Here is a 14,716-nt window from a genome sequence, read left to right as displayed (position 1 = left end):
TTCTTCATCATTAGAGGATTGATCCACAATATAAAAATGCCAATTATGTAATAATTATACAATATGAGTAAATTATAAAATGTCTACTAATCAAGAAAAGAGTCGTTAGTACTAAACATAAGATCTTAGTATACTGAACTAATTGGGTCAATTAGCCCACATTATCCAGCTCAGTGGTTCTCAGGCCTTAGTAAACCTATATCCCCTATAAGGGCTTCTTAAAACACAGATTGATTTCAACCCCAAGGTTTCTGATGTAGTAACTCAAGGGCAGAGCTCCAAACTGTGTTCCCAACATATTCTCAGGCGATGCTGTTGGTGCATGGGCCACACTGTGAAAACCACTGATCTCATTCAGCTCCCTCCTCTGAGAATGTATTTTCTGTCCACTGGAAGGAGTGTCTTATTCAGCAATTTATTAACTATTGTAAGTAAACAGGAGAAATGGCTATAAAATTATTACACTGGATACCCAGATTCCGTGCATACAGTGCACACATTCCTATGACCTCACCATGTCCCTCAGATAACTGCTACTGTGATACCCATTTTTGTAAGCGAAAGAGCATGGAAACCAGGCTTTGAACCCAGACAAACTTTTAACCCATTATACTACTCTGCTTCTCCAGTTAACAGAGAAAAACTTAACTGTGCTCACTGGTCCATCATCAAATCAGTGACAATTGGTAGCTCATTTGGTAGAATGGTTCCTACCATGCCCCCAGCACAGCAGAATCCAGGCATGGTAGGGCATAATTGTAATCTCTGCAGCCAGGAAGTGGGGGCAGAAGGTTCAGAAGTTTAAGGCTCTGGAATCTGAGGTCAGGCTGAAGATGAGACCCTGCCTTCAAACAAACAAGCAACATTATTTTGCAACTCAAGTAATAGTTTGTAATTCATTTACATGGCTACAAGTATGATACATCTTTTTAAAAAGTATACATGTATATGTGCTAGTGTCTCCAGCTATGCGACTACACACACACACGTGTGTGTGGGTTCCCTCAGATGTCAGAAGAGGTTGTCAGATCCCTTGGAACTGGAGCTACAGGCATTTGTGAGCCACCTGATATGGGTTCTGGGATTCTAACCATGGTCCTCATGATTAAGCAGCAAGTATGCTTAACTCCTGAGCCATCTCTCCAGCCCCAAACATGTCTTTTACATACTGCATCCTAAATGTGCCCAGATGCTAATGATGAGAAGATGAACAATCAGCTTTAAATATGTCCTCATGTTGGTTTGGATAGACGGCCCAGTGGTTAAGGCACTTGTTGCCCTTGTAGAAAACTGAACTTTCATCCTATTTCCACATGGTGGCTCACAATTTCAGGAGACCCAAGGCCTTCTGGCCTCCTAGGTACCAGGCATCCATGTGGTAAACATACACACATGCAGGAAAAAAATCATATACATAAAATAAAAATAAATTTGAAATAAAAATACTTTAAATGTGCTCATGATGTGTTCTATTTTAAACAAATGACTTGTTTTCAGTGACATATTACTAAAATAGAACTTTTTCACAAGCCTGTTGATTACATGTTAGTTACAAGAACTAGAAACCAACTCGGTAGGGCTGATAGTAAAATGCTCGTGATTCAATGGCTTTAGGAATAGACCAGAAGAAGGACTTTGAGAGTATCAAGACTGTCTCGCTCTGTTCTCTCTCTTAAGTTTGATTTCATGGCATCTCTTCATGGCAATAAGGAGGGAACCAAGGCAAGCCCACAGATTGGCACTTAACATGAAAACTCTTAAATGACAGCAAATGACGCGGACACATTTCACAGCTGATATCATTCACATGTGTGGACTGAAAACCATTGGGAAAACCCAAACAACGAACATGGTTTTAATTCATCATCTGCCCTACTGTTTTCTGCAGTACATCTCTTCACACGTTGCAGACTTGAAAAGTGAAGTTTTTGAAGAACTCCTTAAACACCTCTGTCACCGTGCAGAGGAATTCCGGGAGATCATAAAAAGCGACATGCGGAGGCAGATGTTTGCTGAGCTCTTCCTGTACTGTGACAGTGGGAAGGTAGGTGAGACCCGAGGGGACAGCTTTGACGCGATGCTTGTCGGTGGTGTTCAAGTTTCTGTTGTGTCATATTTGATAATGGCGGCCGTTGACCACCATTTGATAAAGACATTGATTACTAATGGGGGGGAAAGAAGCAGAGAGTACAATCTATGTTTTTAAAATCATCTGGCCAAAGCCTGACTTATCAGCTATTTTCTCAAATTGTTGTAAAGCTTTTTCGATCTTATTCTGTGTTTGTACTTTCTGGTTATTGAATGGGCCCACCCTGAACCACACCTTGAGTGGCATTGCTTTTCAGCATTTTCGACCTGTTCTAAGTCAATCTCCTGTGTGTGCAAGTGCCAGCAGATGCCAGAAAGGGTGTGGCTCCTGGGAGCTGGAGTCCCAGGCATTTGTGAGTGATATAGGTGCCAGGATCTGAACTTTGGTCCTCTTAACCACTGAGCAGTCTCTCCAGTCCCTTACACTAGATCTTAAAAGTTTATATTCAAAGGTGTTTCTCTCTCTCTCTCTCTCTCTCTCTCTCTCTCTCTCTCTCTCTCTCTCTCTCTCTCGTTTGTTTTCTGAGATAGGGTTTCTCTGTGTAACAGCTGTTATGAACCTCTGTCTGTATGTAGACCAGGTTGGCTTCAAACTCAGAGCTCCACCTGCCTCTGCCTCCTGAGTGCTGGGGTTAAAGGTGTGTGCCACCATATCCAGCTCAAAAGTACTTCTAAGAATAAGATTTGGAGGAGAACTGAGCCAGGGCATTAAATGGACTTGCAGCAGTAGACACATATTTAAGTGAAATATGTTTGCTTAATGAGCCTTATGTTTGCTTATTTGTGTACACATGCTCGGTAGTGATTTTTTATTGATTTTATTGAGCTATACATTTTTCTCTGCTCCCCTTCCTTCAACCCTCTCTCATAGTCCCCATGCTCCCAACTCACTCAGGAAATCTTGTCTTTCTACTTTCCATGTAGATTAGATCCATGTTTCTCTCTCTTACGGCCGTCATTGTTGTCTAGGTTCTCTGGGATTGTGAAGTGTAGGCTGGTTTTCTTTGCTTTATGTGTAAAAACCACTTATGAGTGAGTATATATATTTGTCTTTCTGGGTCTGGGTTACCTCACTCAATCAGATATTTTCTAGATCCATCCATTTATTTGCCTGCAAATTTCAAGATGTCACTATTTTTTCTGCTGTGTAGTACTTCATTGTATAAATGTACCACATTTTCCTTACCCATTCTTCAGTTGAGGAGCATGAGACAAAGAGTTGGTTCTTCAAGAAAATCAACAAAATAGACAAACTTTTATCCAAACTAAACAAAAGGCCAAGAGAGGACATCCAAATTAACAAAACCAGAAATGAAAAGGGGGACATAACAACAGACACAGAGGAAATCCAGAGAATCATTAGGTCATATTTTTAAAACCTGTCCTCCACAAAATTGGGAAACTTAAAAGAGATGTACAACTTTCTGGATAAATATCGGTAGTGATTTTTAGCGTAGTACTATTTAACTTCACAAATATTCCAGTACTCCAAACATGCAAGAAGTGGCAGAGCATTGCCAATTATTCAAGGTAACGAGGCTCTTCTACTTCCATTGGAGAAACAGTCTGTGCCTTTGCTGATGATGAAGAGTTCCAGATCATAAATAAATAAGTACATAAGTTCATAAATGAATGATTTGAAATATACAGAATATAACTAAAAACAATTCCAAATATTCTCATATCCACTGACCACCATCCCCCTTTCCTACACTAAGAGTTGCAACACAATGCCATGTTACTATGTTCAAACAACAACAACAACCAAGACAACCCGAGGCAAAATGAATGCCCCCTACGGTGCCCACAGGTCCAGCCTCTGTGCATTCCCTGAGCTATGGCTCCTCTAAAAGGCATCTTCCCCCACAGCCTCCACATCGAGGAATGTACATCAGGAGCCTGTTCAGTTATTTTCTTCTCATTACAAACCTTAGATATATACAGTAGACATCGATCTTATACCTTACAAATTGAAAATAAAATGCCAAAAACAGCTCCAGGTGCCTTCTCACACCAAGAGCAAACTGTGGTGTAAGAGCACAAATGCCTTTTTAGTTACTTTACCTATTTTAAATATTTATTTAATCATATATATATATATATTCTTGTTTTACATGCATGTATGTATGTGCACCACATGTGTGCAGTGCCTGAAAAGGCCAGAAGAGGGCACTGTAATTTCTCCAACTGAAGTTAAAGGAAGTTGTAAGCCACTATGTGGGTGCTGGGAACTGAACCCAAGTCCTCTGCCAAAGCAACAAGTGATGGTTTGAGTGGGAAATGCCCCCTATAGTCTTGAACATTTGAACACTGGATTCCAGTTCATGGTGCTATCTGTGAAGGTTTAGGAGGTACAGCTTGTAGAGCAAAAGGTCTGAACCCATTTCTGGTGAAAAAACTTACCCAAGCCCACCAACCCCTGAGCACAAAATCCCACCAATCCTCACACTTGCCCCAAGATCAGGCCACAGAATCCCTCCAATCCCAGGCCACCCTGGAAAACTCCACCCACCTCTAAGAAACCCTATATAAAACCTCCTTCTGCTTAGTTCACTGCTGCTTCTTGCCAAAGCAGAGGCACCCACCCTCTTGGGTCTCTATCGGTAAATCTCTTATTTAAGACTTGTTGTACGGTGTGACTTTGTGGTGTTCCTTAACTCCTGACTGCCAGGATACCTTTTCCTTCAGAGCTGTAACACTTACTTGGGGAAACCTCTTCCCTGAGAGCTGTAGGACTTGCACTGGGCAAACTGTCCCCTCCGATCCTCAGAGCTACGACACACAGTCTTCCTGAAGGAAGTGTGTCACTGGGGGCTGGCTTTGAGATGAAAAACCTTATCTTCTCCCAGTCTGCTCTCTCTGATTCACGGGGTGGAGGTGTGAACTCTCAGCTTCCTGCTCCAGCAGCTGTGCCAACAAGTCAAATGGCACTTGCTACCATGCTGTCCCCACCACTCTGGATTCTAATCCTCTGGAACATAAGCCCAAATAAACCCTTCTGTAAGTTGCTTTGTCACGGTGTCTTGTCACAGCAACAGAAAAGGAACTAATACATGCTCTTAACCCCTAAGCCAGCTCTCCGGCCTCTACCTTTTCATTCTAAAATGTTAATATCTATAAAACACAGCTTCAGGTGTCCAGACACCAATGGCCACTTCATGTAAACCACTAGCACCTTGAGAAGCTATAATATGACCTTGATGGAATTTTGTAATTAAAATGAATGAAGGCAGAAGAAATGACACAAATGAGAGATGTGTCAAAAGCCAGGAATGGTGGCACATGGCTTTAATCCCAGCACTCAGGAAGTAGAGACAGACAGATCTCTGTGGATTCAAGACCATTCTGATCTATACAGAGATTTCCAGGCCAGCCAGGACTACATAGATGAGATCGTGCTCAAAAAAACAAAACAAAATGAGATGTGTTGAAAACAGTGTATCGCTATTGAAAGGCCTTCCCAAGGAGAGATGGGCTTTGTTATTATTATTATTCTTCCCCTTGCCATCTTCTTTTCTTCCTCTTCTGCCTTTTTCTGGAAACTTCTGTGTGATGTTTGTGCCATCAGACTTTCTTTTGAACCATGATCAGAAGCCTTCTTCCCACACCTCTTCAGCTGCACAATCTCAGTGATGCTCAGCTGCTTTTCCCTGTCAATTGAGCTATTCTACATGTCACCTACCATTGGTGCCACATCATCAATAGAGATGCCAGGGTTTGTAGGTTTGATCTTAGTGCAGCAATTAAAGTGGAATGAGGAACATACAGACAGTGGTCTCTGGGTGACATTAGATCTTTTTTTCTTCTTGCTTCCCTTGGCTGGTTCATAATTCTTCATTTCTTGGCCATGTGTACTTCATCTACTTTTATATTTCTCTTTCCTGGACATTGTCATCTACCTTTCAGAGGGCTTCTGGGAAAATTCTGCAAAACTGATGGATCTCTGGGCTTTCCTTCTTAGGTTCTTCTCTCTGCAAGTCTACACAAAGAAGGCATGAACAGACATCATACCCTTGGCTTCTTGGGGTCACCTTTAACTATCATGACAGTATTCTTCACTAATTTAAGCAGGGCAGGGTACAATGTGAGCCCCATGCTAGCTGCATCCATGAAAGTCTCCTCCAGAAAGGATTTAAGGACAGTCACAAGAATAGAAAAAAATTTCAGGGAATGGAGAGAATCAAAAGAGAGAGAGGATACTGAATGGAGCTATAATTTAGCCACAGTGACCTAAATTTTTATAGTATTTCTCTTCAAGTTTGAATCTAAGGTTTCTGCTAGTGAATGTGAAGGACTCGGGGAGACAGACAACAAAACAAACCCATGGGTCATCTTTTATGAAAAATACAAATTATTGCTTAAGAGAAAGAGTTGAAGGGGCTGAGGAAATAGCTCAGTTGGTGGAAGCATTTGCGGTGCAAGCATGGGGACCTAAGTTTAAGCCTCAGAATCCATGTGAAAAGCCAAGCATGATGGCATATGCTTAAAATTTCACACTGATGACTGATGTAGGTGGGTTTTCTTTCTATGTGTTGCTTTCATTGGTTAATTAATAAATAAACTGCTTGGCCTGATAGGTCAGAACATAGGTGGGTGGAGTAGACAGAACAAAATGCTGGGAGAAAGAAAGCAGAGTCAGATGTCATAGCTCTCCTCTCCGAGATGGATGCAGGTTAGAATCTTCCCGATAAGCCACCACCTTGTGGTGCTACACACATTAATAGAAATGGGTTAATCAAGATGTGAGAATAAACCAGTAAGAGGCTAGAGCTAATGGGCCAAGCAGTGTTTAAATGAATACAGTTTTTATGTAATTATTTTGGATAAAGCTAGCCAGTGGCCAGGTGCTAGGTGATGGGAAGCAGCCTGCAGCTCCTTCTACAGATGATGTAGAGACAGGTGGGTCCCGAGGAGCTCTGGCCAGACAGCCTAGGTTATTCGGTAAGTTCCAGGCCAGTGAGAGAGCCTGTTTGAAAAGGCGAGATTGTCCTCTGGCCTCCACATGCATAGATGTCTACCTGCAGGCCTGAGAGAGAGACAGACAGAGGGAGAGATAGAGAGACAGAGACAGGGAAAAATAGAAACCCATACAGATTGGAGTTTGAAGTATAACCAAATATTTCTCCCGAAGATAGTCATTAAAGAGATCCCATGTGGCTGGGCGTGGTGTGAACATCTCTAGCTTGGGAGGCAGAGGCAGGGAGATCTCTATGAGTTTTTTTTTTTTTTTTTTTTTTTTTTTTTTTTTGCTTTTTCGAGACAGGGTTTCTCTGTGGTTTTGGAGCCTGTCCTGGAACTAGCTCTTGTAGACCAGGCTGGTCTCGAACTCACAGAGATCCGCCTGCCTCTGCCTCCCAAGTGCTGGGATTAAAGGCGTGCGCCACCACCGCCCGGCGATCTCTATGAGTTTGAAGCCAGCCTGGTCTATAGAGCAAGTTCCGAGACAGCTAAGGTTGTTACACAAAGGAAGTCTGTTGAAAAACCAGAGAGAGAGAATGAGAGAAAGAGAGAGGTCCAGTGAGTTTATTTTGTTATGTACTCTTGATAAATGAATCAATTAATTTTCTCAGGACATATGTACTAATTTATGTGTCTATTATGGATGTGTACAAGTACCCATGCACATATCTTGGTGCACACGCGAGGTCAGAGGACAACTTACAGCAGTCATCCCCACCACGTAGGGCCCAGGCATTGAACTCAGGTTGATAGCCTTGGTAACACGTTCCTTAACCTGTTGAGCCATCTTGCTGGTCCCTATAGACTCTTGCTTTCTTTTCCTTCCTTCCTTCCTTCCTTCCTTCCTTCCTTCCTTCCTTCCTTCCTTCCTTCCTTCCTTCCTTTCTTTCCTTCTTTCTTTCTGGTTTTTCGAGACAGGTTTCTCTGTGTAGCCCTGGGTTTCCTGAAACTTATAGAACAGGCTGGCCTCAAACTTAGAGATTCGCCTGCCTCAGCTTCCTGTGTGCTGGGATTAAACATGTTGATAGCCACAACCAGCTGAGAGAAAAGTAATTCTCAAAAGGAAACTGACATATTGCAATATAAATATGCAATTCTCAGATCCCTGCTAACTTAACTTAAATCAGGAATATAGTCTATAAAATCTGCAATGCCTATTTGTCTTTCAAGCACTTGTTTAAACAGTGCCTTTTTGTCAGAACTGCCAGGTTATTCTGGTGTCATGATTTTTCCTTCCTGGTAAGATGCCTAGAAGGCAACCACTGTTGGCCAGCTAATTTAACAGCAGCTCCATTGCCATGGTCAATGCGGCAGGATGCTCTCTGGAGAAGTTAGTAGAGGTTTGCTTGTGCTCCTTGTTTTCTCTCTCATCATTAAACAGTCTCCATGGTGCTCTTGGAAGGAAGGCAGAATCCAGAATAGAAAAGTCAACTGAATTTCTGAATGGATTTTTTTTTTCAGCACTGGCTGAAATAAACCTTTAGAAAATTTAAATTAAAAAGAGAAAAAAAAAAACCTGGATTTTAAGATAAAAATACTGGGTTCTTGAGAAAGACTAGAGACTCCTAGAGCAAGGAAGGATAAATAATGGTGTCCAAAAATCGCACCCAAGCAATTTGTCTTACTAGGAAACTGGGGCCAGGTGGTGGAAGGAGGCTGGAGACGGTGACTAATTAAGAGGTCAGCTGGTCTCTAAGTTAGGTTACTACCCGAGTCTCCATTCCTCCTTGGCTCTAATCAGAGGTGGAGGCTGAAGGTAACACTATAAATATTTGGAAAGTCCAAGTAGGCAGTATGGTGGGGGGATTAAAGGACAGTGGAAGGGGATCTAAGGAAATGGAGCCAAGAGCACTTTCCACTCACCCTGGCGGCCAATGCTTAGCATTCCTAAAAATGCACTGGGAAGGGGGTCGGCTGTGCAGAGAAGTTCCAGGAGCATCTCTAGACAGCAACCCAGGGCACAGAACATGAAATCCATAACAAAACTTCCGAAGGGGTAAGCAACATGAGGTCTGTATACCACACAGTCAACAAGCACTGTGACTGGCCCCTAATGGCAGCCACCATATAAGCACCTAAAGAGAAATGGACAAAGAAGACAAACACACAAGTCCTAGAATCACTGTATGCTCTACAATAGAGGGAAAACATCTTCCCAGACATTTCTGGTGAAAGTTAATAACTACTGTGTCTTTGTAAAACCATCTAGATTATTGACAGGAGTTTCTGTCCTGCCCAGTCCCACAGCCATTTAGTCCCAAATAAGCACACCACAGAGGCTTATATTAATTATAAACTGTTGGACCTATTGCTCGGGCTTATTATTAACTACCTTTTACAACTTAAATTAATCTGTAAATCTTATCTATGTTTAGCTATGTGGCTTGGTACCTTTCTTCAGTGAGGCAGTCTTGCTTCCTCTGCTTCTAGATGACAATTAACTCTCTGCCTTTCCTCTTCCTAGAATTCTTAGTCTGGTTGCCCCACCTATACTTCCTGCCTAACTACTGGACAACCAGTATTTTATTAAACTAATACAGGTGACAAATCTTTATAGTGTACAAGAGCATTATCCCACAGCACTAGATATATTTATTTAAATAAATAAATAAAATATATTTTATTTTACAGACATGCATGCACTTCAAACAACTGAGCCCATTCCAGAATTTTTTATTTCATAAAAATAATAGCTTTGGTGAATAAAATTCTATGTGGTAGGGTAGTTCTTATGGAATTGTTCTTGAGAGACACAGAGAGATATTGAGGGAATGCTTACCTATTCAGGAGATGCTTTAAGAATGATAATATATTGATTGTGGCAGTTGAAGGAGAAACTGTGATCGCACGTCAGCTTCTTGAAAGACCCAGAGTCTCATTTCAGGTCCCCATTAGAAAAGCTAAGTTTGCTGTATTATAAGGTCAGGAAATCCAACCTTTTAACTTCCCCAACTACAATCCTGCCTGGCAGTGGCCAGTGCATGCTTCCAGATATCCCAGAAGATCTGTAAGATTCTGTCTAGGAGATCACTGGGGGTACTTGGGAGGATAGAAGGAAGATACTAGAAAGAAAACAAAGTTGAACAGCTCTAGAAAGAAGGGTCCTCCAACTCCAAGGCAAGCATCTGTGCACGAACCAGCGTAGAGTATTGTGCAGAGAAGCAAGATGAAAGCAGCTGGCTCAGGGAAGAAGTCACTGGTCCTTAATATCAGGCCAAATAATCTGAACCAGCTCTCCCAAGAAGTTGATTTAGGGAGAGGCTGCTCTGTGGAGCACCTCCCTTCAGAAGCTATGAGAAGACAAGGAGGAACAGGTCGGAGATCTCTGGAAATGGAGACGGTAGCAGTACCGGTGAAGTACCCCAGCTCTCTACAAAGTAAAAGGCTTGAGTAAATCACACTGTTGGAAGGAAGGAAACTAAACTAGGCGTGGTGGTGCTCGCCTTTAATCCCAGTCCTGGGGAGACAGAGGCTAGTGGATCTCTGTGAGTTTGAGTCCAACCTGGCTTATATAGTGAGTTCCAGAACAGCCAGGGCTACATTGAGAGACTGTCTCAAGACAAACCAAAAGCCAGAAAGAAAGGAAGTGTGTGTGTGTGTGTGTGTGTGTGTGTCTGTCTGTCTGTCTGTCTGTGTTAAAGAAGTAAAGAATTGGGGCTGGAGAGATGGCTCAGCGGTTAAGAGCATTGCTGTTCTTCCAAAGGTCCTGAGTTCAATTCCCAGCAACCACATGGTGGCTCACAACCATCTGGAATGAGGTCTGGTGCCCTCTTCTGGCCTTCAGGCATACATGCAGAAAGAATATTGTATACATAATAAATAAATAAATAAATAAATAAATAAATAAATAAATATTTTAAAAAAAAAAAAGAAGTAAAGAATTTCAAAGAGATCTGAAACTGCTTAAATTCTAAAGGAGTGTGTGGGAATGAAATAAAGACCTAGCTAGAATGTCTGGAGAAGCTCTGTGGCTGCTGCTTTAGAGTCAAGCTGCCGTTCAGAGTGAAACAGAAAACGGGAAGATGGCAGCTGCGAAGACCACAGGCCATGTGATCTTCAAGGACTAGGCCAAGCGGAAGCCCCATGGCAGTCAAAAGCTTTCTAGCTGTCGGCTCTGAATGTATCTGCCAGTGGTCTGACAACAGGCTGTGGGAGGTTGTGAACATCTCATCTAGTCATAGCCCAGAGCTAGGAAAATACAGCCTCCTTTACTTCTCAGTGGTATTCGCCCTTTTAGTTGTCCCACAGCTCAGAGGAGAGTGAGGACAGACCCAGTGCACAAGAGAAACTGATAGTAATTCCACATATTTACTTTATGAAAATGTATCTAAATGCACACTAGGATGTGTATATAAGATTATTCACTGCTGCATATTTTTCTCAAAATACCAGAAACAACCTAATTTCTATTAATAAAAGAATGCTAAGAAATGACCATGCTTTTGTATTGTACTACATAATAGTTAAAGTGGATAAAATACACTTTTTTCTTTGAGGTTTATTTAGTTTTTACTTTACATGTATGAATATTTTGTCTGCATGAATATAAATGCACCACATGCATGCCTGGGGTTTACAGGTGCCAGAAGAGGGAGTTGACTCCCCAGGAACTGGAGCTATAGATGGTTATGAACTGCCATGTGGGTGCAGGGAACTGAACCTGCAAAGCAGCAAGTGATCTTAAATTCTGAGCCATTTATTCAGCCCTGATGGAGGAAGGTCATTGGTTTATTAATAAAGAAACTGCTTGGCCTCATAGGTTAGAACATAGGTGGGTGGAATAAACAGAACAGAATGCTGGGAGGAAGAGGAAGTGAGCTCAGATGCAGGGTAGCTCCTTTCAGAGCCAGACGCGATGCAGCCAGCTGCCAGGGCAGACATGCTGAATCTTTCCCAGTAAGCGCACCTAGTGGTGCTACGCAGATTATTAGAAACGGGCTAAATTAATATATGAGAATTAGCCAGTAAGGGCTAGAGCTAATGGGCCAAGCAGTGTTTAAAAGAATACAGTTTGTGTGTTGTTATTTCGGGGCATAAGCTAGCCAGGTGGCCGGGAGATGGGTGGCAGGAACGCAGCCCGCAGCTCCTACAACACAGCCCCTAAAGTGAATAAAATAAAATTAGATACCCAAATCTAATTGAGGGGGAAAAATCACTTTGAAAGCTAGACATTGTAGCACACATTGGAAAGACAAAGCAGGCGGATACTGAGTTCCAGGCCATATGACTTATAACATATAACAAGATGCTACCTCAACCCTCTTCCAAAAACACAATTTAAAATGACAATGTAAAGAATGATACATCTATTTTATCAGTCTAATACACTTTCGTGCGTGTTCTTTTGTGTGTATAAACATGTTCATGTGTGCATGCCTTCGTATGCATGCACATGTAGAAGTCAAAGGAGAACACTGGGTGTTGTTCTTTTTTTGTTTCCTTGGGACGATTGTGAATTCCAGCTACTAAGATCACAGGTGGTGTTAGCTTTACCATTTTTTGTTTGTTTTTCTGTAATAAAAATTTTCCCAAAATAATGTATAAAAGAACAAGAAATGAGCAGTTACCTGTGATGTGCAAGATCAGGTTAGAGAAGAATTCAGGACTGTACATTGAATTCATCAAGGAAAGTCAGTCACAGCAAATATTTGTTAAATATGCACTAAGCCCAAGGTGTTTTGACATGTAACAAAAGGGAGAGATGAGCGTAAGACCCAGCTTATGGATTTGGATGCTGTAGCTTTTATTTTCACAATAACGATGGAACTGGTGATGGTCACAATGATAAATTACTCAGAAAGTCATGATCCAGCATCATAAAAAATTTTGAATCCACTGCAGCTATGAGTTGTAAACTTTCTGTGTAGGTGAAGGTCCTGGATCGGCAGAGGACACTGGCCTTACTGGAAGCATTCTATGATCAAAGTTCACACCCTGCTAGGAGCTTCCTCCGAAACCCACGGCAATGTAAGTGTTGTTCAGAGGTAAGAGTGCACTCAAGTTGGGTGTCGTAGGACAATGGCAGATAACATGGGATCATTCTACTCCCAAGGGATCTCTTTGTACCATATCCTTAAGTCATGGTAACCATACATTATCTACTTGCTCATATTCCCACAGAATTCATTCTTCATAAACACACGTGTTTTTCACCAGAGTGCAGTATCCAAACTTCTGTCACAGCAAAATTCAGCTAGAACAAATTTTACATGTGATTCGATGAAGAAAAGCTTTGGGAATCCTTTGAATGCCTTAGAAACTAAATCAAAAATAGTTATTCCATTTATAATGCCCAAGCTAGAATTCCAAGATTTCTGTGAGATGTGTTTCCTTTCCCGAACAGCTTTACTTACTTTGCTTTCGTGGTAAAATATACATGTATACTAACATGTTCAAATATTCTTCTGTATGTTTATCAATAAAGGCCATTACAAGGTTGTTGATTTTTACATTATTTATTATGAGAGGGAGAGTGCCATAGCATTCCCATTGAAGTCACAAGGTAGCTGTAAGTTCTCTCCTCCCACCATGTGGGGTCAGAGGATCAAATTCAGATCCTCCCTCTGTCTTCGCAGCATGCTCCTTTACCTCTGAGGCATCCTCCAGCTCTAGTTTTATTTTTTATTTTTTTAGAAGAGATGTCTTTTAATGGTCAAGTTTGCTAAACAATATTGATATCTTATTTCTGTGTGCAGACTTATTACTTGGATACTCAAGAATCTGTAGGTAGTGTACTGGAAGTTCTAAGAGCCACAATATTACAACTTAATTATTAAATATTTCAAGAAGAATGGGAACAGATGGGATTTTGTGGAATTTTATTTGGGAGGGTGCTTTTTCAGACCAGGTCTCATTATGTAGCACAATAAGTCCTGGGGACCATAAATCTCCCCCTCACCTGGGGTCATGACCAGCATAGTCCTATCCAGCAGATTTTGTTACTGGGATCAATAGCAAGATCCTTGTGAAAAACCAGCTTTTTCCTAAAGTCCTTCCTTCTTTCCACTATCTCGTCCTGATGTGAGATACTCTTCTGTATGCTGTGAATATGTTTTATTACCATTGGTTAATAATGAAGCCCATTTGGCCAATAGCCAGGCAGAATAGATCCAGGTGGGAAATCCAAGCAAAGATGAAGGGAAAAGGAAGGTGGGTCAGGGAGATGCCAGCAGCTGCTGGAGAAGAAAACTGTGAGGTAACAAGCCACAAGCCTCATGGTAAAATATAGAATAATAGAAATGGGTTAAAAGTTGTAAGAGCTAGTTAATATTAAGCCTGAGCTAAAAGGCCAAAGAGTTTATGACTAATATTAAACCTCAGAGTGGTTATTCGGAAATTTCAGGCAGGAGAAGAACTTCCAGTTACATTACCTTTGTCTCTCCTCCCTTCCTTTCTTCTCTACTGAAAATTGCACTTACATTAAACACACAATCTACCCCTGAGCTTCACTCTAACTCCTTTGCATAAAATTCTGAACCACCTGTCCACCTAAATCATAGAAGAAGAGTTGAGTAATAAAGAAAAATTGAAAAGAAAGAATGGAAATTAAACCCAGGGAAAGGTTGTCATCGATAAGGCTACTTTTTCCTTATATACTGCAGGATTTTTCAATTTTAATTATTATTATTTGAGCATGAGTGTGATGTGTATGTGTTGAGGGGGGGAAGCA

At 41.5% G+C, this 14,716-nt stretch overlaps 1 protein-coding gene across 1 annotated transcript in view; it reads left to right on the top strand.

Annotated features, from left to right (window-relative positions):
• Positions 1–14,716, top strand: part of Efcab5 (EF-hand calcium binding domain 5) — a 110,655-nt gene that overhangs the window by 48,969 nt on the left and 46,970 nt on the right. Inside the window, exons 8-9 of the mRNA XM_057773948.1 lie at positions 1,889–2,044; positions 12,915–13,014. Coding sequence (XP_057629931.1) covers positions 1,889–2,044; positions 12,915–13,014 — 256 coding nt within the window. The remainder of the gene's footprint in view (positions 1–1,888; positions 2,045–12,914; positions 13,015–14,716) is intronic.

The sequence above is a fragment of the Chionomys nivalis genome, chromosome 7, assembly GCF_950005125.1.
Source record: "Chionomys nivalis chromosome 7, mChiNiv1.1, whole genome shotgun sequence".
Taxonomy (NCBI): domain Eukaryota; kingdom Metazoa; phylum Chordata; class Mammalia; order Rodentia; family Cricetidae; genus Chionomys; species Chionomys nivalis.
This window is presented reverse-complemented; position numbering and strand designations above follow the sequence as displayed.